This window comes from Musca autumnalis, unplaced genomic scaffold (genome assembly GCF_047663935.1).
Source record: "Musca autumnalis isolate F117 unplaced genomic scaffold, ASM4766393v1 scaffold_2, whole genome shotgun sequence".
Classification (NCBI taxonomy): Eukaryota; Metazoa; Arthropoda; class Insecta; order Diptera; family Muscidae; genus Musca; species Musca autumnalis.
Genome location: NW_027411755.1, coordinates 218830822 through 218855141, shown reverse-complemented (window position 1 = coordinate 218855141; position 24320 = coordinate 218830822). Strand labels below are relative to the sequence as shown.

At 34.9% G+C, this 24320-nt stretch overlaps 1 protein-coding gene across 3 annotated transcripts; it reads left to right on the top strand.

Moving 5' to 3' along the window:
• The first annotated feature begins 16990 nt into the window (after positions 1 to 16990).
• Positions 16991 to 23943, top strand: LOC141393327 (uncharacterized). Of its 3 annotated transcripts, XM_073966324.1 has the most exons (10): positions 16991 to 17183; positions 18615 to 18755; positions 18816 to 19012; positions 19089 to 19210; positions 19283 to 19479; positions 19798 to 20012; positions 20078 to 20228; positions 20290 to 20393; positions 20957 to 21320; positions 23359 to 23943. In XM_073966324.1, exons 1-9 carry the CDS (start codon positions 17081 to 17083, stop codon positions 21287 to 21289), a joined length of 1563 nt encoding a protein of 520 aa, XP_073822425.1. In that variant the 5' UTR covers positions 16991 to 17080; the 3' UTR covers positions 21290 to 21320; positions 23359 to 23943. The 3 variants fall into 3 exon arrangements, with proteins under 3 accessions (XP_073822425.1, XP_073822424.1, XP_073822426.1); XM_073966323.1 differs by having other exon boundaries at positions 20957 to 23943; XM_073966325.1 differs by lacking the exon at positions 16991 to 17183 and adding an exon at positions 17774 to 18009 and having other exon boundaries at positions 20957 to 23943.
• The last annotated feature ends 377 nt before the right edge of the window (positions 23944 to 24320 follow it).

Genomic DNA, 24320 nt, shown 5'->3' with positions numbered 1-24320 from the left:
GTGTTGGCATCAATGTAGAAAAATAGGTAAAAATGGGTTGAAGCCAACAAGTTTTTTTATGCTCCCTTCCGATTTCTGGCTTAACCTTACATTATATAGACATATGCCCAAAGAAAGACTCAAAGAATACTTCATGGGCAATATGATACTAGTGTATCATTTTTCGATATTTCCACTGCATCCACCTAAAATTGATGCTGACATTTTGAAGCCGGAATTTCGGGGTTTTTTGAATTGTTTTAATAATTCGGACGCGCAACAAGATAATATTCAAAACTCACATTAGGATTATAAAACTCGTGATTCTACGTCGTTTAATGCATATCTCATGAGTGTGCTCCTTACAGCATCATAGTAATTGGAGTCTAAAGGCCAATATTTGATGCGTGATTTTTTTTTAAAAACCTATTTTTTGCGTTTAAAATTTACAAGTGCCATTCAATTTCCTTTGTACCCCGCGTGAATTTAGTTTTTTTACGCGACGGATCTAATGAGACCTTCCGCGATCGAATCCATCCACTAAAACCGCGGATATAGATACCCTGAAAATAGGAAAAGCAGCAAAAATTATTTCGACAAATCCGCGTACTAAACCACGATTTTCTTGAAATTTTTTTACGTAAATGGAATCCGTTATACGCGATTATAATATTTGCGAAAACGCGTGTCATAAATTACAGAGATTCGCGTGTAATATGGGTTTTTCACCAAAAATAGAATGTGGAGGCACATCCGCGGTTCTTGAAGAATCTAATTAAAATTTGTATATTTGGACGTATTTTTGATAGGCGCTGCCGAAACCGGATGCGCATCAAAATCGTATGCACATTGCGCAACTTTTACCAACTTTAAGGTTTTTTGCAGTGTATGATGCAACTGGCGGCACACAATGGCCCCTGAGTGAAACATCGAAATATGCATAAATTTTGACAGAGATTGATTCGCTGTATCCAAAAACGGATGCGCATCAACCGACTTTAACTAATTCGCGAATAACAGGCTTTTTAATTATAATATTAATTGAATGATTGTAATTTCAATATTGCTCTTAATTTCCTACCCTTATAAGTTATCACAGTAATCAGTTAAACTCTCGCGATGGTAAACCATATGTTTTGATGAAGTTTTAACTGTATACATTCATTATTCTATGGGATTTTAGCAAAATAGTTGGAGAACTCCCAAATATTTTTTTCTAATTTTTAGAACCAAACCAAAAAATTATTTGCAACAATATTTTCCAACAATAAGTTTTTCTCTTTTGTTGTTGCTATAATATGCAATTTATGTACCCAATCTCTATAAATTTGGTATCATATTTTTCTACGCATTGTCTAGATTCCGCATATATTCTTTAATTTATTTTTGAGGGTTTGTATGGATTCTGGGACAGGATAATTTGGATTTACTTCAAATTTTTATTATTATTTGTTGACTTTCCGCGAAAATAATAATAAATTTAATAACTATTTAAACATCTACGAATAGATATGGACTGCTGTTAACGATTTATGCATACATTTTCTCATAACAACAAAAAAGATATTTTTAAATATTTTTTCTTTACATGAGAATAAAAACCGCTATAACTTTTGCGCGCATTGGCCAATTTCGTGAACGCGAGCAGATTTGAAACCGGATTTTTTTCCTTTACCTCTGTACCAAAAATCGTAGATGTGCTCGTAAAAAAAATTTTTAATTTTTTTCAAATGGAATTGTAAAGGAATTTTGTTATTCGCCATATAGATTTTGAATGAATAATTGACTTCTCTATTGTGTGAATTGTAAATGTGGCGGAATACACACAGTTGAAAATACAATATTTGTCCAAAACTCTTCCACTTAACGAAAGTACTTCTGCCTAATATTGAGAGGTATTTGTACCGAAATATGCCAACACAATTATTTCACACTAATTTTGCCACATTGCCAAAGGGCAAACAACAAAAATTTTCGGAAGCTAAAAAGTTATGCAAAATATTTGAAACAATTAATTTCCATCAATTTCAAAAATTAATTGTTGGAATTGTTATGTCAATAAAATATTTTCAAACTTTCCAAACTTTTGAGTGTATGTGTGTGTGTTTGGTGAGTCTCGGCTAAATATCAAATATTAAAGCATTTGGTATTTCCAAACATTAGAGATGTCTGGAATTTAACTTGAATGTGTTACCGTTGGTTTTTTGTAACTCAGTCATTTCTAGGTGAGCAAATAATAATGAAAAACTTTGTTAGAAATGTTAAGAACAAACTATGTGGAAATATTTTTAAACAATTATCTTGATGAGTGATAATCGAAATAAATTAAATGAAAAATAAATGCCTTATAATTGCAAAAAAGAAAAACCTAATTGATAGACCTAAAGCTATTATTGAATTTTTTCAATTACAATTTAAAATAAATTCTTACAATAATGATTCATACATTTTACATCATTAGTAGTTGTTAATAAATATTAAATTGTGTTTAAATTGCCTGGAGTAGATAGAACAAATTTTCTTCAAGGATGTCTATTGTATTGCTTTAATGTTCTTGTTATAAAGCGAAGAAATAATATGGGCAACAATAACACTTACATTTTAAAGGCCACTTCGTTAGAAACAAAGACGGCCCCCTTATTATTTTTAAAGTTGCATAGTTTTTTTTTTTTTGTACTCATCTGTGTTTTCCTTAACCTTTAAACGAGCATAAGATTTTTTAATGTCTGCAAAGTTATATACTCAAATATTTTTATATTATGAGCAAAGTTGACAAACAATTCAGTCTGGCTTGGCTGTCTGTAACATTAAATCACGTGCAAAATACTTTCGAGCGTCGCCAAAGGCAAGCCAAAAGAATGTTATGTATCATCGTAATTGTCCTTTGTAAATGAGGCCGAACAAAAAAAAGGCTGTCTTAAATCTACTGTGAAGTGAATAATGCGTAAATTAAGAAATTTAACAAGATAAATATCATCATTCTATAACTGTAGAAAAACAACCAGCAAATACAAAGAGTATTCGTTGGCGACAATCGAAGTTTTTAGGGACCACCGGACCAAAACTTCCACACAGTTTACACATATAAAATCGTCAATCATTTCTTTATTACAATAACAACCACAAAGACTATCTCCTTAAAAATCCAGGTCTTAAACCTAACATATATGCAATAACGGCTAGAATTAAACCTGGATATATACGGACAGTTTGTTTGCGATTAGGTTTTATATCTTCTTGTAGCACAAAAATCCAATTAACGACCAATTCAGTAAGAAAATATAATGTGCTTTTAAGTACTTACTTAGCTGGCCCATTACAGAACATTTGTTTCATAAGCCGAACTAAGAAAATATATCCAACTCTCTCGGTTTAGTGCTTCGCTTTCTGGAATACAGCGCCTTGTCATCTCTTCATCCACTTGTTTGCGCCATCTATTCTTTGGCCTGCCAGTTCTGCTTGCACCGCCATGCGGCCCGAATTTATACGACTTTTATCTTTACTGATGTCGTTGTATAGCAGATACAGCTCGTGGTTCATACGACGTCGATATTCACCGTCAACGCAGATTGGTCCATAGATCTTTCGAAGAACTTTTCTCTCAAACACGCCTATCACTGCCTTGTCTGCTTGCGCTTCTGAACCATACAACAGCACGGGTAGTATTAGAGTTTTGTAAAGCGTTGTTTTTGTTTGAGGAGATGTGACTTTATTCGTAAACTGCTTACTCAGCCCGAAGTAGCATCTGTTGGCCAACACTATTCTACTTCGTATTTCACAACTGATGTTGTTGGTTGTGTTTACGGCGGTGCCGAGATAGACGTAGTCCCTTACCACCTCAATATTATAGGAACCAACGTCAACATTTGGCCCGATCTCTGCAGATGCATTGCGCGACGACACCATCAACTTTGTCTTCTCGCCGTTAACCGCCAGACTCACTTTAGCTCTCGACTTTTTCAAAGCTATCAGTTACTTCCTTTACCAAACGACCTATGATGTCTTTGTCATCGGCATAAGCAAGTAACATATGGCTGTTTGTATATATTGTGCCACTTCTTTTCACCTACGCACCTCGTATAACCTTTTCCAGCAGAATGTTGAAAAGATCACACGAGAGGCCATCACTTTGTCTGAAACCTCTTTTGGTACCAAACTCTTCGGAGAGGTTCTTTCCTATTTTTACTGACGATCGAGTATCAGTTAATGCCATTCTACAAAGCCGGATGAGCTTTGCAGGGATACCAAATTCAGACATGGCTTGGAATTCCTCTGAATGTAGGGGCTATTGAAGACTGCTCTGTAATCAACAAAAAGGTTTAAAGTGTCTATCTGCAACTCTTGGGTCTTCTCCAGGATTTGCTGCAGGGTAAATATCTGGTCAATGGTGGGTTTGCCAGGTCTAAGGCCGCATTGGTATGGCCCAATTATTTCATTGACCATAGGCTTTAGGCGTTCGCACATTATCCCTGACACTATATTGTAGGCAATAGGGAGAAGACTTATGCCCCTATAGTTAGAGCATACAGTCTTATCTCCTTTCTTGTGGACAGGGCACAGGATGCTCAGGTTCCAATCGTCGGGTACTCGTTCTTCCTGCCAGATGGTGCTAACTAGCTTATAAATACACCTTATCAGCGTGTCGCCTCCTGTTTTGAACAGCTCGGCTGGTAAGCCATCGGCTCCTGCTGCCTTATTATTCTTTAACCGACTTATTGCTGTTTTTACCTCATCTTGGTTAGGCGGTATACATTGAATACCATCTTCTGGGATTGGATCTGTGGTATCTTCGCCGTCTTCGCTACTATCGGATATTAACAGTTTGGGTAAATGTTCTTTCCATATCCTGAGCACACTATCTGTATCAGTTACCAAATTACATTGCTGGTCTCTACAGGAGGATGTGCCAGTGCCAAAGTTTGATGTTTCACTCTGTGGTAGAATTTTCGGACTTCATTCTTTTCCGTCTCTCTCTTTTCTTTTTCTTTCATTAAGCAATTGGGATAATTGAGTGGAATATGCTGTGGCTATCTGTTGTGTTTGCAGCTTACCGATGTCCAACTTCTGCGTTGTATCTGTTCGTGCTTTATTTGTAACGTTTAGACAGGTACGTACCATTGCTGCAACAAGGTAGTGCTCCGAATCTATGTTTGCTCCTAGGAACGATCGTACGTCCGACACGCTCGATGAATGTCTTCCATCTATCACGACATGATCAATTTGATTACTTGTTCTTTGATCTGGAGACAGCCAGGTGCCCTTATGAATAAATCTGGTACTGCTAACTACCATGTATTTTGCGGCTGCAAAGATGTTTCATTGTGGAGACTGAATTTCCCGACTGTTGGGCCAAAGATATTCTCCTTTCCAATTTGGACATTAAAATCGCCTAGAATAATTTTAATGTCATGGGCAGGGCAACGGTCATAAGTTTCTTCCAAGCGCTCGAAAAATATATCTTTGGTCTGCTCGTCCTTGTCATCAGTGGGAGCATGAGCGCAAATAAAGCTGATGTTGAAGAATGTTGATTTTAATCGAATTGCAGCGAGTCTTTCATTCACTGGGGTGAAGCTGGCGACCAGATATTTTAACCGCCGACCAACTACAAATCCGCAACCAAACTCATGCTTTGTGTCGTGGCAGCTATAATACAGTGCTTCACTTTTAGGTGTTGTTGTGACGCCTTACCCAATCCATCGTATTTCCTGTATGGCAGTAATGTCTTTTCAAGTACATATGGCAATGCGTAAACTGCACCTTCTCTATAAAGAGTGCGAACATTCCAGGTGCAGATTCGCAGATCATGGGCTTAAAAACGTTTGCGGGGTTCGTCAACTTTAGAGGGGTCTGTTTTTCTTTTCTTTCGTTTTTTCATAGTAGACGGCTTTTTCTATCGGAGGGTTACTAACCCGACGCCTAAACCCAAGTTTTTAACGTTCTTATGGGTTAACGCGCGGCACATGTTAGCTCACTACCTTTAACGGGTGTTAAAGGCAGCTCCCCAGGTGACACAACGGGGAGGTCAGTGTCCACTTGAGATGAAAGAGGGACCAAGATAAATCCTGGACTTTGCCATGTTATAGCCGGTCAGGACCGTTCCTTGGTATCTTCCATCCCCTATGTCACTCTTATGAGTGAACCCATAATTTCTGATTTTTTTCATGAGATGTTTTGTACCAGTATAAATGTCTTGTACCTTTAGCGAACACTAAATACCAAATTTAAGTTATTCTTTTTCAATAATGTGGCTTAAACTTTCAAAGCACCGAAAATCTGAGGGTACTGTTCTATGGGGGCTACATGAAGACGTATAGAAATGCCGAAAAATTACATTTGGAAACTTGTATACCACCAACGAAAACTAAGTTCCAAATTTTAGCCGTTTCGGTGGTATATTGAGGCCACAATCTTCAAAGTACATACCAAATATCAGGATCTACCGTTCGATGAAGTCTATATGAAGATGAGGACCTACATATGTATATCGATAAAATTCAGGTGCAAAGTTTTATGCCCCCAACGAAGAATAAATACCAAATTTCAGCTATTTAAATGGAATATTGAAGCCACAACCTTCAAATTACCGAAAATAGGGAGGTACTGCTCTTTGAGGGCTATACGAAAGCGGGAAACTATACCGAAAAATTTTAGGTAGAAAGTTTTTCACTTTTACCTAACACTAATTACTAAATTTCTGCCATTTCGGTGGGATATTGAGGACACAACCTTCAAAATACCAAAAATAGGGAGGTACTGTTCTATGGGGGCTATATGAAAGCGTGCACTTATACCGACAAATTGGAGGTGGAAAATCTAAATACAAGATTTCAGGCATGTTGGGGAGATATTGAGGCCACAACTTTCAAAATATAGAAAATCGGGATGTACTGTTCTATGTGGGCTATATGAAGATTGTAACGACACGTTTCCCGCCCTTAGCTTGAGTATACTCAGGGGGGCAGGATCCGTCACAGATATTTATATTTTGCAGTGACTGAGAGGGAAAGACTTCGAGCTTTGGTTTACGAATTCAGATTATATTTTCTTTGTATTACAATTGATTTATTGGGTACTCTAGCAACTACTATGGCTGGCTCCGGCCGTAGACACGGCTGGTATGACACCGTCCCCTGGGTACCGCTGTCGGATCCTCCGAGCCTGGATAATCCGTCGTACGTCCCTCGGTGCTCGGGCCCTGTATACGTCCGCTGTGGCGAAGACTATAACCGCTCGCTGTTCTGAGGTATTCGTAGGCGTTGTGAAGACGCTGTCGCGTGAGACCTTTTTATGCTCGGATACTCTTAATGAACTCTAATTATTGTGACCAGTTGGCCCTCTCGAACAAGTCCTCAAATACGAGACCAGCCGGCACTCTTGGACGCGGAATTCTACGAGACCTTTCGGCCCTCGAATGCGCTTACTTAGTCCCTACTCAAGAGACCTTTCGGCCCTCTTTGACCCTATGATACCTATGAGACCTTTCGACCCTCGGCTTTAATTTAGTCCAAACTTACGAGACCTGTCGGCCCTATTCTACACAATGACATAAATGAGACCTTTCCGCCCTCGGCTATACCCTCTTGAATACTATGATGTTGATGAGACCTTTCGTCCCTCAGTTACACCAACTAAACCCTAACTTACGAGACCTGTCGGCTCTATTTTCCACTATGATATAAATGAGACCGTTCGGCCCTCGGCTATACCAATTAAGCCCTAACTTACGAGACCTGTCGGCTCTATTTTACACTATGATAGGAATGAGATCGTTCGGCCCTCGGATATACCAACTTTGCATAACTCACGAGACCAGTCGGCTCTCTTTGATACTATAGTACTAATGAGACCTTTCGGTCCTCACCTGCACCAACTAAGCCCTGACTTTTGAGACCTGTCGGCCCTCTTTGATACTATGCTGTTAACGAGACCTTTCGGCCCTCGACTACACCGACGACGTCCTAATTCTTGAGACCTGTCGGCCCTCTTTGATACTGTACTACTAATGAGACCTTTCGGCCCTCTCCTGCACCAACTAAATCCTAATTCTTGAGACCTGTCGGCCCTCTTCGATACTATACTGTTAACGAGACCTTTCGGCCCTCGACTACACCGACGACGTCCTAATTCTTGAGACCTGTCGGCCCTCTTTGATACTGTACTACTAATGAGACCTTTCGGCCCTCTCCTGCACCAACTAAGTCCTGATTCTTGAGACCTGTCAGCTCTCTTTGTAATATACTACTAATGAGACCATTCGACCTCGCCTGCACAAACAAAGTCCTAACTCTTAAGACCTGTCGGCCCTCTTTGATACTATAATACTAATGTGACCTTTCGGCCCTCGACCAGACTAAATTTACTCCAATTCAAGAGACCTGTCGGCCCACTTGGACACTAATATATTACCGAGACCTTTTCGGACCTCAGATGCACTAAATTTATCCCCAATTCAAGAGACCTGTCGGCACTCGTCTGCACAATAATATTACTGAGACCTTTTCGGCCCTCAGATGCACTATATTTATCTCTAAATCAAGAGACCTGCCGGCCCACTTGGACACTAATATATTACCGAGACCTTTCGGCCCTCAGATGCACTAAATTTATCTCTAAAACAAGAGACCTGTCGGCCCACTTGGACACTAATATATTACCGAGACCTTTCGGCCCTCAGATGCACTAATTATCCCTAATTCACGTCAGTATCACCAGCATTAGGGAGGATTGTGGGAACACCGGTTACAGGTATGCGTAAATGGTCTATGCCGCGACTTACTCCGCTTGCCACGTGGAATTTCCCGCACACACACTATTCGCACTGAGAAAACTACTTGGTGATCCTCACCCAGTGACAGCTTTCCACAAACTAACCCCTTTCCCGTACGTGTCATTTGTTTTAAGCTGTGTTCTAATGCGGCGAATTGGCGAGTACATTACTGTCTCTCTATCTCTCTCTGTCTGTTTTCAAAAAGGTTGAGTGGCCACTGCTACCGTCTTTGTTTTTTGCAACCGTTGTCGGTCCAACGGTACCTTGTTTGTCTCTCAGTGCTCATTTCCAAGGTCACCCATTCCACAAGCAAAGCGAATTCAAATGAGTGATATTTTACAAACAAACTTGTATTTGAAACAATAACAAAAGGGTATGACAAGAAAAAGAAAAAAATAAGGTACCGCAATGATAAAAAAACATAAAAGCCTTTCGTGGCAAAAACAATGCGAAATGATATACCGCAACAAAACTAATTTCTTCGGCCAAATAAAGTGGTTCGTCATAAGTGTAGGGGAAAACGAGACGCCAGCGACTTTCTCCTTTACAAGGTGTGGACCTGAATCAAGAGATTTGAGGTGGAAAGTTTTATACTCCAACTAAGACTAACTACCAAATTTCAGTCATATCGGTGTGGTATTGAGGACACAACATTCAAAATATCGAAAATCGGGTTCTATGGGAGCTATATGAAAACGTGGACTCATACCGATAAATTTAAGGTGGAAAATTTACGCCCCTAACGAAGACTAAATACCAAATTTTAGCTATTTCGGTGTCTTAATGAGAATAAAACCTTCAAAATATCTAAAATCGGGGAGGCTGGAAGTAGGAGGCTTTTCTGCAGACAGGTCAAGTTCGAAGATGGGTTATACGGATCCAGGTTTTGGTATAGCCTCCACATAACGGTATCGAACGAATTCAGGTATTTTGATGGCTTTAGCTACATTTTTAGACCGAATTAGCAGTAACTAGGCATTTGATGTAGCCTTCATAGAACTATAGCGCCCGATTTCTGGTATTTTGCAGTTTTTAGATGTATTTTCAGACCGAATTAGCTATAATTTGGCATCCAAGATTCGAAGTGGTCAGAAAAGTTCTCCTCCAAAAATTGTGAACATAATACCACGTTTTGGAATTGTCCTTTCATAACGACCGAGTTTGCAATTATTTGGATTTTAGTGTTCCTAGTAGTCAAAAAACTATCTACAAAAATTTGTGGTCATAGGTCCATGCTTTGCTCCTATATAACGGTACCACCCTATTTCAGTTATTTTGAAGATGTTCTCTACATTATCTGTCTGAATTTGCAGTAATTTCGAATTTAGTGTTCAAAGCAGAAAAAAAGCTTTGGCACAAACAAATTACACTTAGATCAACGTTTTGTATAGCCCCCTCACCTCCCTACTTCCGGTATTTGGAAGTTATTATCTAAATTTTTGACCAAAATTGACCCACTAGAAATACGATTGGAACTAGAAAAGTTTACCATCAAAAATAGTTTTATTGTTTTCTTAAGTCGTCTCCAGCATGATTTATACACTTTTTCATGCGCTCAAACCAACTGCGAAGCACTTTTCCACTCCAAAACATGGTTTTTGATCGCATTTGCAGCATCTTCTGCCGATTGCTACTATATTTTGGGCTTATACTCATAGTTCCATGATTCGTCACCTGGATCCATCTTATGAACGTCTTTCAAAGCACCGCTATCGTATTTTTTCAAAATTTCTTCCAACGCGAACACCCCATTTTTGCCGCTATGTGGTCATGCAATATATCTTACGATATTTAACATGGCGACCTTGCAACACTTTAAAATAAATACAAAAATAAAAAGTAATGGAATGGAAACGAAACGAAACATCGTTATATCAAATTACAAACAGAAATAACATTTTACAGCCTGTTTATGTATGTCGACCGAAAGGTTTCTTGCGCTTCCGAAGTGGAACAAATCATTTTCTGTTCATGTAAATACCTTCGAAACCAAAATCGATGCAACCGACAATCCATACGAAATAACACGTCAACGTACACTTTCTATTAAATTTGGGTTTATGTATATCGAAAGGACTGTCTTTTGTAGAAAGAGAATGTCAAAATCACTCACTTGCTTTGTAGCCGTCGAGTAGAACGTAAACTAGCGAATAATCCCGAAAATCATAAATCAAATTTATGCAACACATTATTGAAACAAAATAAAAATTTTACAGACGGTTTCATTTCAAATGGCGGTTTCCCTCATTATTTGAAGAAATCAATCAAATAAAATAATTAAAAATACCGACACATTTCATTTTCTCAAATAAAACAAACAGCACACATTCACATGTTTATATGTATATGCGGATTTTGTTGTTATTTCTCATTTGACTCTCATTTATGGAACATAGTTGTACAAATGTACATTGAAATTAGTAGTATTTCGCATAGTATACGTAACGGCAGTCGCACAAAATTTTTTGTGAAATACATGAACGCCTTTTTAGACGGAAGTGGGTGACTGCTTTCCCTTCGCATTGTTTTTCTTCCGACATACATAAACAAGCAGTTAAATTTTTAATCTATTCCTACACACATATGTAGTATGTACAAATGTATGTTGTTATAGGTAAATTTAATTTGCTGTACTTATAGATACATATTTCAAATTGCAAATATCAAATTTACAAGAAGTGTAGTGTCGTTGTAGAATTTTTGCGTAGGAAATATTCACTTGTCAATCATGCCAGTATGTTGAAATGTCAATATAAGATGTAGTAATATTTTCTTATAATGTTAAGAATACAAAAAGGATATTTATTGCTTTTATACTTATGTACATACAGATATGTAGATGCAACTGTGCAAAAATAAACTCGCTCGTCTTTAATGCAGAACATCTTGATGATGTAGGAGCTTAAATAACACAGTTACCGCCTAGTATACACAGAGATCCTAGAGTTTTAAGTTATAGTTTAATACTGACAAATACAATTTTGTATAACGTAAGAATTTTAGTTAGGGAAGAAACTAATAATATTGCATAACGATCAGATAGTATTTAACGCATGAAATTCACCCTAATTTTGTGGGAAAAATATCAAAATTTATTTGTTGGTCTATATCTTATTTCTAGGGGACATATTCCTTCAAATTATGAAAACGAAACTTCAAAAGCAGCTCTTGACCTCACCAGCAATAACACGGTGTGCCTTAACCACATTTAAATGGAAGGTGCTTACACCTTGGAAGTTTTTGCAGATTCTGAAACTACAATGCTCACCGATGAGAAATATCAAGAAATGAAAAAAATCGCCGGAGGGTTTTTCAAATAAATCGCGATTAAAGTTCAGCTTTTTAGAGGATCTTTAGGTTTTCACGATTTTGCTGGAAACCGCGAGCTCTAGGTAAATGGGCCTGAAGAAAATTTTGTAGCTGTGAAAATTCTCCACAAGATTGACCTTTATGATATTTTCGTACGTTTTACCGTTTTTGAGATAAAGAAGTTCAAATTGAGACAATGCCCTGACTGTATCGCCTCCTTATCGAACAACATAATGCTCAGTGCGCCTTAACTAACTTTTGATGAAAAAAGCAATGTTCATAGATAAGAAAAATAAAAAAAAAAAAAAAGAAAAAATCGCCGGAGGGATTTTTAAATAAATCGCGATTAAAATTCACAATTTTAGGGGTTTTTCAGGTTTTCACGATTTTGCTTGGAAACCGCAAGTCGCATCGAAATGAGACTAAAGAAAATGTTGTAGCTGTGAAAATTCTCTACAAGACTGACCTTTAGGTTTTTTCGTATGTTTTACCATTTTTGAGATATAGAGGTTCAGTTAAAATTTTTAGGTTTTTATCTTAAGTCTTCAAGATTTTGCTTGAAAGCCGCAAGTCATATCTAAATGGGACCAAAAAAAATGTTGAAGCTCCGAAAATTCTCTACAAGAATGGATGATTTATTTTTTCCTAGGTTGTAACATTTTCAAGATATATAAGTTTAATTTGGGAAATTGCAGTAATGACATTGTTTTATAAGGAGGAAATACAGTCAATGCATTGTCTCAATTTGAAGTTCTATATCTCAAAAACGGTAAAACCTGCTACAATATTTTTTTAGGCCCATTAACATAGAACCCCTAAAAATGTGAACTTAAATCGCGATTTATTTGAAAATCCCTCCGGCTATTTTTTTTGTTTCTCGATATTTCTCATCTATGAGCATTGCAGTTTCAGAATCTGCAAAAACTTCCCAGGTGTAAGCACCTTCCATTTAAATTAGTTAAGGCGCACCGTGATAATTGATGCAAATTACTATGCTGTGCCGGGTCTTGAAGTTTTTGTGCTATCTTTGCAAAAGGTAATGTAATACCTCGAGATATTGGTCTTTTTTCATTAATCGATTGGAGATAAATCACGGAAAGCTATTTCTAAAAGTCTTTTAATTTTTTTTAATACTACTTATTTAAAAAAAGGTCAGATTTTCCATTGTAAACAAGGGAAAATAACAAATTACGTTTTCAGTAATGACGGTGTATGTATGCGTTATATCTCGGTTATATTTTCGTGTTATCGACTTACATGCATATGTATGACCGGGCGGCTAAAATATGTCGCAATCATATAAAAGAAATTCCATGGGTAGTGGAGTAGGTTATCACATGGTCGGCCCTGTACGACAAAAACCTTTCTTACTTGTTTTCTATTATTATTATTATTATTATTATTATTATTTTTTTTTTTTTTTTATGTTTCTCAATTTCACATTAACTCAATTTGCACCATGGACAAGTATCAAGCAACGCGTTACAACTATGCAGGCTTATTATGATAAAGGGAGTTCAAATCAATTTTAAAACAATTTAAGAGTTAGGGAGTTTCAGATTTTTGTGGCTTTTTTGATGGTACGGACTTGCCGAAAAAATATTGATACTTTCAGAGTGTTTATTTTAATGCTAATACATATGTTTCGACTAAAGCGATGAAGTGGTGAACTTCTGCGGTATTTGAAGAAGTCGACCGACATGATCCATAGATAATTATCGTGTCCACCAACTATGTTAGTTGGTTGGTACGTTTTAGATATTTAGGGTCATTATGTCAGGAATAGATTTGCACACGGCAAGCATAATATCACTCTAACCAGGACTTACGGTAAAAATTTCAAAACTATCCTCGATCTGCCCTTTAACTGCACTTAAACGAAAATTTTAAACTTTTTTCGAGGGAGTTATCTGAAGGTTTTTATACCCTCCACCATATGATGGGGGTATATTAAGTTTGTCACTACGTTTGTAACTACTCGAAACAATCATTGTAGACCCCACAAACTATATATATTCTTGATCAGCATGCAATTCTACATCGATATAGCCATGTCCGTCCGTCTGTGGAAATCACTCTAGCGTCCGAACAGATTGACGTAGGTGGATGAAATTTTGGGAAAATCTATTTTATGTACGTAGGACTTTTGGTATTGAAAGCTATGTAGGTCCACGCTGTCGTGTAGCCCCCATACAAAATGACGTGTGACGCGTCGTCGTTTTAAGGAATTTTTTAAGATATTTGTCCCATTTTACCACCGAATTGGTTGTAAATTGGTATTTTGTGTCTCCAGAGACCAAAAAACATTCCTACCAAAGTTGGTTTATATAGGTCCACGTATAGCCCTCAGATAACGCCCCATATAAAGTACGCGTCATTTTAATATATTTTGAATATGTTAGTCCCATTTGACAACAGAATCGAATGTAACTATGCATTTTGTTTTTCCAGAGGCTAAGAAACATTTCCACCGTAAAGTGTTTATATAGGTCCACGTTTTGATATAGCCCCCATAGGACGATATCTCCCGATTTTCGGTATTTTGAAGGTTTTGGCCTCATTATCACACCGAGATGGCTGAAATTTGGTAATTAGTCTTCGTTGGGGGTATAAAACTTTCCCCCAGAAATTTTTAGGTATAGGTCCACGCCATCATATAGCCCCCATAGAACGGTACCTTCCGATTTTCGGTATTTTGAAGGTTGTGGCCACATTAATCCACCGAAATGGCTGAAATTTGTGGTGGAGGGTATAAAAAGTTCGGCCCGACCGAACTTAACGCTTTTCCTACTTGTTTCCTTTGGAACTTGATGTAGGCTTGGAACAAATTTACGATTTGTAAAGTTTTGGTCAATTTGATTGGGCCGATAAAGTCAATGTACAACTCTGATCTACATATATTTTGAAGAAATATTACTATATGCAAAGTTTGGATCAAATTGGTTACTACCTTCGGGAATATCGTGCATAAAAGATTTGAACTTTAATCGGAGAGGTACCCGAGAAAAAGTGAACCTGTCACTTTACGTTCCTGTTATTTCGGCACCTTTCCATGTAAGGTTATACATAAAAGATCTTCGTTAGTCGCCATTCTTGTCATCCTAGTGCTTGCAATCCTGTTTATCTACCTATATTTCCTAGTTATATCATCAGCCTTTAAACGCCTGTTAGACTATACACTTATAACATGATTAAGCGTATTATCTCGATATATTTGACATATATTGTATGAAAATGTCAACTTAAATCGACTGGATTTGCTAAGTCCAGCATAGTCTAAATGTACTGTTAGGCTAAAAAGGGTACATACACTTTCTCTCGAACGGAGTAACCGATAAGGTTCAAAAAGTGCACTCATAACATTTTGTCGAAACTTAGGTCAAGTTTGAAGATGGGCCATATCGGTACACTCCTTCACGTAACACGCCACAAAACATAAAAAATAGTGCACACTATAACTCGAAGGCAGTAACCGATTTGGTCCAAACTCGCACGTCGTAATCCGTTTTGAATATGGACTATATCGGACTATACCACTCACAAGTGCAGCAGGCAGTGCTTATGGTATCTTTCTCGTCGGTACAACCTTTTTCGAGGACGAGTCCATATTTCCTGAGATAATGTGCCAAAAGCTCTAAATAACTTGCCGGCACCACCTAAAATGCCTGCTGGGAACGATGGCTAAGGAAAGGAGTGTTTTACATTGGTCATTGAACACATTAGGTCCAAATTTTGTAAGTGTTAATATTTTTACAAAACTTTGTTTAAGCTCGAAGATGGTTCGTACTTGGTCTACTTCTCCACAAAAGGTTAGCATTTTTCTTTGGGCGCACGACTACTCTGGAAGGGAGTAACCGATTTGGTCCATAATTTGCGCATCGTAATCTTTCTACCATTCATAATTTAGGTTCGAATAGTTTCCGTTGGTAACTCCCACACAAAATTTCAAAATTCTTCGAATATGTAGAGTTTAAGGACATGTCTTGGATCGATTCACCGACGTAGCCAGGGGGGGGGGGCCCGGGGGGCCCGGGCCCCCCCCGAAATGATTTTAGTTCCCATAGGATATTAGCTTATGTTACACATTTTTAAATTTTTGAGTAAAATTTTAAACTTTTTTAAATTGTTCAAGAAATATGTAAAGTATTCGGAAGTATTACATAGAATTATTTAACCACATTGGTATACTTATTATCCAACATATTTGAAAATATAAAAATAATGAACAAGTTAGGCTTTTTGAGCAATTTTATGCATAGTTCTTGTTAAGTTTTAAGGTGTTGTTTAAGCGTTTAATCGGAATTTTAGGCTGACTGTAAGTGTTACTGAGTTCAGAACAAAATGTTTATTTGTATTTATTGAACGTTTGCAACATATTACATCCAATACTTTTTTTTTGTTATTTTTATTTATTTTATTTATAATACATTTCATAATTCGGCCTCAGCGCCAAAGTGGCATATTTGAGGCTATTCACGCAGAGAAAAAATATTTGTCGCTTTTGTTGGAACAAGAATATCAATTTTTGTTCCAACAATTTATTTGTTTTGTTCAAAATTATAATTGCAAATCCAAAAATATCATCGTTTGATCCAAAAATAAAAAACAAAAACAACTTTAAAAATCCCGCAATATTGTAAAAATCATTGACAATACCGATGGTCGGAACTGCCATTATTTCGAGTTTTCACAAAAAATATTTTCATTCAAAAAATTTGCTTTTGTTGGAGTTTTAAATACGTATTGTTACTGTTTTTTTTTTCAACAGATACACAATTTTTATTTAAAATTTCTATTATTAGTTCAAAAATACATATTTTTGACTATCTTTACTCCCTCCCTTTAACTTTTTGAGTATTTGGTCTAGATTCTAGACGTTGCTTTCTTTGTTTTCCTCTCTTTAGTTTATCTGTAACAGCCGGTGGAGTTGTTTGTGTTTGCTCTGAAATCTGCATTCTTTTTCTTTAATTAGTTTTTGTTTGGTAGTTGAAGAAGGTGGACCACAAAAAAAAAAAACAAATAGACATGGGTGACTTCAAACTTTTAAAAACAACCTACGAAAACAAAAGTGAATTTGTCGCAGTATTATTTGATGGTATTAATGATTACCATTTGTTTGCAAATGAAGGTAACATAAGTGAAAAGTTAAAATCAAAAAAGTGTATAAAATCAAATAATAAAAGTGTCATACATTATTTAATACAGTGAAATCTTTAAACATTTTAAAACTGTTGGAGTTTTCTGTCCTACGTGCAATACCGTGTGAACAATTTAACAACAACAAAATGCCTACTATGTGTAGGCATTTTTTTCTTTTGTTTTGCTCGTGTATTTTTTGTGAAGCGTTAAATAAAAACGGTTGGTTGGAGTTCATTATTGATTTGAAACTTCATGGAGATAAAAAAGAATAATTCTGATAATTCCATAAATTGTTTGACATAATACAATGAAGTTTATTGAAAGCGTCAATCCCTATTGTTTTTATTATAGTGAAATCATCAAAAAATTTTAGCAAATCGGATAAAATAAACTGAACTTTGTTGTCAATCAAATCAAAAGTTTGCTTCGAACTTCTTTACTCTCTCTCTCCCTCTCTCTCATTTCATTGCAGTAACTAGAAGTAGGCGCGTAAATTTCAATGTGAAACTGATTGAAATGTGTGCTCACTTGCTCTCAGTAAGCGCCCACTGGCTATTCTGTTCTAGTGTCATCAAGGTTGTTGAGAACAGACAACAAAAGAAAAAAACTACATATTAAAATACAAGTGTCTGAAGAAATTTTTTCTTTGATTTATAATAAGTTTACATTTAGGAAATCCAGTCGATTTCAACTGTTAATTCCATTGCTTAAACGACAAACGAAATCCAATGGATTTCAGGATGAGTTTTCATTTGACGTATACGTTGAAATCGAGTGGACTTCGTTAATGTAAACCAAGGTTTACGCCATGAACGGTATTGCAAAACATACTGGATTGTAGTTAATTAAATAGAATTCCGATAATTCGTCCACAGTAACACAATGCAAATCAAAGAACCCACTGCCTTTGAATCTTCTATGTGTGTGTGTGTGTGTTTTATTTATTTACTTTTTTTGGAAGAGCTGAAAACAAAGAAGGTGGTTGAAACTCATTACTAAACAGACGTTACAAGGAGAGAAAACCAGAGATAAGTTTCAAGAGAAATAGTTTTGGTTTTTCTTTTTTTGTGGAGGAATTATTGGAATTCTACGTTTTGCAATGCCGGCATAGCGTAAATCAAAGAATATATTTTTGTTGACTCTTGTATATTATTCTGCATTTTTTTTTATTTTGTTGTCTGTCTGTTCTTAACAAACTTGATAACATTAAAGGAAAGGAGATTGAGTAAAGTTTTAATTTCTAATTCTCCAGCCAAATTTTATTTATTAAAAACAATCGGCACAAATTTGGCACACTATTGTAAAAATAGAATCTATTTCTAATTTAAATTGATTATTATAAATAAGTTGACCGCCTTACGAATATTAAGTTTTAAATTGTTAATTTTTTTAATTAAAATATTATTTTTTACATTTGTAGCTAAGAAAACTTATAACATACCACCGACCGCTGAAGTGGAAATTTTTAATAAGAATTTTCTAATAAAACCAAGTATATTCAGCAATTTGGTACAACAATACATATCTTCAACAGATTTTGTTTTGGACATAAAATTAATTAGTAAGTATTTCGTTAAATGCAAATGCTTGATCAATATTCCTCACACATTTTCATTTCTAGATGATAATATTACAAATACAGCATCAATTTTGACAGCTGGTTTCGAATCGCAATCATCCTGGCCAAATAAGTCACAAGAAATAGTTTTTCAAGATGATGTTTTCCAACCGCTTGCTTGTGTAAACGATGATGTTTTCTATTTAAGCCAGAATAATTCAGTTAACAAACACGTGTATCCCACTATTCCCACAACGGAGGTATGTATACATAATTAACAAACTTAGAAAAAATTCAAAACTTTTGATTTTAATAAAAATCTTCTTTTTTGGATAGGAAATCAAACAAATTTCTGAAATACGACATCTAATGAAATATAATACCCTTGAAAACAAAGACAGAACTAATATTGCAAAAATTATTGTATCACATATCCTGAGAGAAAACCCGAATAGACGGTAAAATACCAATAATGTACATTTATTAATTTAATTTACATTTATTGATTTGTTTTGTTTTCAATTTTACAGTATTTACAAAGAGGAATTTGAAAAACTCTCACAATCTATAATAGATGTATTCCCATCAGAAGTTATTGAAACGTACTACGTACCTTATACAAAAGGACACTTGGCAAAAGGTAAATTATTTGACGCCTATAATAATAAAAGAACCAAACTAAGCTCACAAGGACTAATAAATAGACGTACAAATTTGAAAAAAAATTGTAAGTATACAAAAAATACATATACAGTTTGTCAAGTAATTGTTTTCGAACCAAGAAAACGAACATTGCATGTAGTTATTGCTTTTTGTTAATATTGTTGTGTTCCGTGGGATAATTTTTTATTTATGCATCCAATATTATCTTAAAAAAGCCGAACAACTAATTCTTGCTAAAAAGCCCACATTTTTATCACAACTATCTGCAATTTTCCATAAATAAATATAAAAAATTTTCGTTCGCTTGGTTCGAAAACAAATACTTGACAAACTGTATATTTCTGTGAAATCTAATATATATTTGTAAATTGTATCTTTATAGTAAACCAGGATCCTCTTCCACCAATTCAAGACACTGGTGTAACGCCTGAAGAATTGGAGCTTCTTCAAACGGTAGGCTTAGATTTGGATAAGACGAAAGATCTTTGGATAAAATCCCATTCATGCAGACAAGCGGAGCTTCAAAATAACAATTTAAGTACTCTTGACTACATCAAGAAGTACAACATAAATCTGAACGAAAACTTTTATGAATTGGTAAGTAATCCTGCTATTTATGTTAAATTAATTTCCATTGACTTTGTTGCCATATTTCAACATAGCTACATATTGATTTCAAATTACTATATCCATCATCCAAGGAGTTTTACGAGTGGAAAATTTACTACGAAAAATTAATTCAGAAAGCCGAACAGCTGAAGGAGAGTACTGTATTAAACATCTTAGCAAATATCAACAGAGCAGAGGATGAAGGTATGTATTGTGATAAATGTGTACAATATAAATACCAAATGAATATTTTTTATTTCTATAGATAGTAAACTTGTACTTTCATTGATGCTTATTCCTTATGTATTGCCACACTACAGGAAAAAGACTAAATTAGAATCCTTGGAGTCATTCATTTATTACTGCAAGGTCAGTATTCTTAAATGAATATGTTAAAACAATAGCAACGAGGTATTTTAATGGGTAGAATAAAAAGTGAATGAATTTTAAACTTTGGTTTATACCATTACTTTTTAATTCTGTTCTACTAGATAAAGACGAACAAATGTATAAACGAGTCAAAATAACATTTTAGTATTTAATAAGAACAAAGTCAATTTTTTTAGTATTTTGAAAGTCTTTCCATATCACTATCGACCGCTCATTAACAGGCCCTTGTTGTTCAAGTAGAGTTTTTGTAATATTGCATAATTAAAGATATGGTACATTCACTTTTTGTTACATTTATTAAGTATTTTTGCGTTGAGCCTTAGTCCAGGTCCACACTAAAATAATTTCATGAAAGAAATTTCATTTAAATATGCTTTCTTAGATCGTGTTCTATAGTAATTTTATGAAATTACTGTATTGGGAAACTCGATCTAAGGACACATATTTCAATGAAATTTATTTCATGGAATTACTCTAGTGTGGACTGGGACTTATGTAAGTCTAAAACTATTATATTTTTAACTGTTTATTTTTTCCCATAGAATATTTATGTTGCTGATGACGAAACAAGGAATAGAATAAAACGGATTAAAACAGAAACACAGCCAAAAATTTACTTAGTCGGCGATACTGTAAAACCATTGTCAGTTGCATATGTTGACATATGCGGAACTAGAATGAAATTTGAAAATCCTTTGAAGGCTATTGACGCGTGCTTTTATTCCTATATGGCCATGAATGTCAAATATCCCATTGCATGTGTACACGTATGGACGTTCATACAAAAGATTATTTACGACATCAACACTCCATATGATACTATAATACCTGCTGTAAGTACGTTAATTAATGAACTCCGTAAAAACGTAGAATAATTTTCGGAAAGTTTATATAAAAAAGTATTCGGTCAATGCCATGAATTATATTTCACTGTATTATTTTATTAATTGTATTCTACAATAACTACTTTCGCCAAAAATAATTATTTTTGTATTTTAACTACAAAATGAATTCGATTAGATGTTTTTGTTCCACTGAATTATTTAACAGCGTTGAAGCTTTGATTCTACACATAAGAATGCACCACGAAAACATATCGCCAATAAGATGTTGTTTTTATAATTGTAATCGCAGGTATGATCGATTGGATTCATATCAATGGCATTTACAAACCCATTGTAGAAGTACCATTGTAAATGACTCTTCGGACAGTATAGTACAAATTGCATCGGATGAAGTAATTCCCTGTATTAGGACTTCAGATAACTTTAGCCAATCAAATACAATTTCTGAAAGTGAAAATACTGATATCGAGATAGAAACAGCCTCAAATATCAAAATTGATTTATTGAAACAAATTGTAAAAGCTTACTGCAATGAAGCAATACCTCGAAACAAAAGTTTAAGTATTATCAAGAACGTTGCGCATGGTTTCCTTAAATATCTCAAAATTTTAAGAAATAAGTTAATTGATACCATTGTGGATCCTGACATAATAAGGTTTCTCGACGAATTAGTTGACAATAGCATTATAAAATCAGAATACAAACTTCTAAATGAGTTAAGGAATACCGATTTCTTTGTAGAAGCGAATTTTCTCTTAATAGATCGCGAAATTCAAGAAGTTTTAACGTCGGGAGGACAAATTGAACTTAAAAATATAGATTATTCAATTGCAATGCTACCTTTGTACACTTTTTTCTCCATACTTTTCAATAAAACAAAATTTTTGACAGAGGTTGTTTCGTACATAAGTGAATTAAAATTACGAGATCGAAATGTAATACATAACTTTATCCAAAGTTCATTATGGTGTGAATTAAATCAGAATGACGACCATAGCACATTATGTATACCCCTTTTCGTATATTTCGATGAGTTTGAACCAGATAACGCACTAGGGTCTCATGCCGGATTCCAAAAACTTGGTGGAGCTTATGTTAAATTACCTTGTATTCCCGAATATCTCCAGTCAAAACTTTCTCACATTTTCGTTGGAATGCTACTATTTTCGGAAGATAGAAAGAAATTTGGTAATAAACTCGTTTTTGAATCATTTATAAATGAACTTAATTCCTTACAGGAATTGGGAATTGATATACACGAAGAAATCTTATTTGATGGCTATCATATAAAAAAGGTTAAGATAATTTCTACGATGATTTTGGGGGATAATCTTGGTCTCAATACAATTCTAGGATTTTCAGAAAATTTTTCGAGCAATTTTTATTGCCGTTTTTGTAAACAGCACCGTGAAATAAATAAAATTGCGGTATCTGAAAACATTTCTACGTTAAGAAACCCTCAAAATTACAATTCTGATCTAGAAATGAATGATTTTAAGGCAACCGGAATAAAAGAAAACTCCATTTGGAATAATTTAAAACAATTTCATGTAACAAAAAATTATAGCGTAGACGTTATGCATGACTTATTAGAGGGGGTTTGTCACTATGATTTAAAAGTAATATTGAGTCGATTCATAAAGGAATATGGATTATTCACGTTAGACCAACTAAACTATAGATTGCTAACCTTCAATTATGGCCCAATTTATTGCAGGAATAAACCTCCTATTTTAAGTATTGATTTCCACAAGAAAACTAAGCTTAAACTATCTTCTTCTGAGACGTTGGTTTTCGTAAAGTGCCTAGGGTTAATGATAGGAGATTTAGTGATCGATTGCGATGAATGGTCATTATATTTGCTATTGAGACAAATTGTTTTTATAGCCTGCGAGTCGGATTCATTTCAAAATGGCATTCCGGAACATTTTCACCAGCTTGTGTGTGAACACAATGCTCTGTACATGAAAATTACAGAATCCACGTTGCAACCAAAATTCCACAACTTGACACATTATTCCAACATTATGAAAAAAATTGGACCTTTGAAACATATTTCTTCAATGCGGTTTGAATCTGTCCATAAGGAGTTAAAAAAGATATGTAACAGCTCAAATAATAAAATTAACCTGCTAAAAACAATATTTACTAAATATCAAATTAAGTTATTTGATTTCTTAATCAATTATTCAGATATTTTGGATGCCAAGATACAAATTGGCAGCTGTATGGAATTGTCCAGCGAAACTTTCTCCAAATACGGAATTGTTTCAGAAGTACCATTGCGTACTATATCATATCTCCAATTCAAAGAAACTCTCTTTAAACCGGGTATGGTTGTGCACATTGGGGAATATGATGATAACATACCTTTGTTTGGATTAATTGTTCACATTTGTAGTGTAGACGATATGTTTTTATTGTGTGTTCAAAGGCTTTTAACGCATGGATTCGATACTCAATACCATGCTTTTAGAATCGAGTATGAAAATGTATTTCTTTCTGTTAATGTATTGTCATTGGAATCAACTTATACGGCATATATTTGCACTTCAAAAGAAGACTCTTATTATTTAAACTAATCATAATTTGTATCGAAATTAAAATGATCTCACATGTTAAAAACCAGTATTATTTATAATTTTTAAGAATTACATATGAAATAAATTCTTTTTCGAAATAAATTTTTATATTTTATTACAATGTTATACATAAAAAAGGTATGGTATACAATTTTTTATAACTTTACTTTCTAAAATTTCAACCATTGGACATTTCAAAAATAAATATTGTTGCTTCTGACCAAAACTATTGTAAGTTCTTACAACATTTATTGTTAATTCTGACCAAAACTATTGTGAATTGCAACAATGAATATTGTTACTTCTGACCAAAACTATTGTGAGTTCCAACAATATTTATTGTTAATTTTGACAAAAACTATTGTCATTTTCAAAAATAAGTATTGTTACTTCTGACCAAAACTATTGTAAGTTCTTACAATATTTATTGTTCGTTTCGACAAAAACTATTGTGATTTGCAACAATGAATATTGTTACT

Excerpts from the sequence above, each read along its gene's own strand:
- LOC141393327 (XM_073966324.1), top strand. The coding sequence starts at position 17,081 with ATGGGTGACTTCAAACTTTTAAAAACAACCTACGAAAACAAAAGTGAA. Across the intron at positions 19,480-19,797 it reads TACAAATTTGAAAAAAAATT|TAAACCAGGATCCTCTTCCA; the intron begins GTAAGTATACAA and ends GTATCTTTATAG. Across the intron at positions 20,394-20,956 it reads CATTCATTTATTACTGCAAG|AATATTTATGTTGCTGATGA; the intron begins GTCAGTATTCTT and ends TTTTTCCCATAG.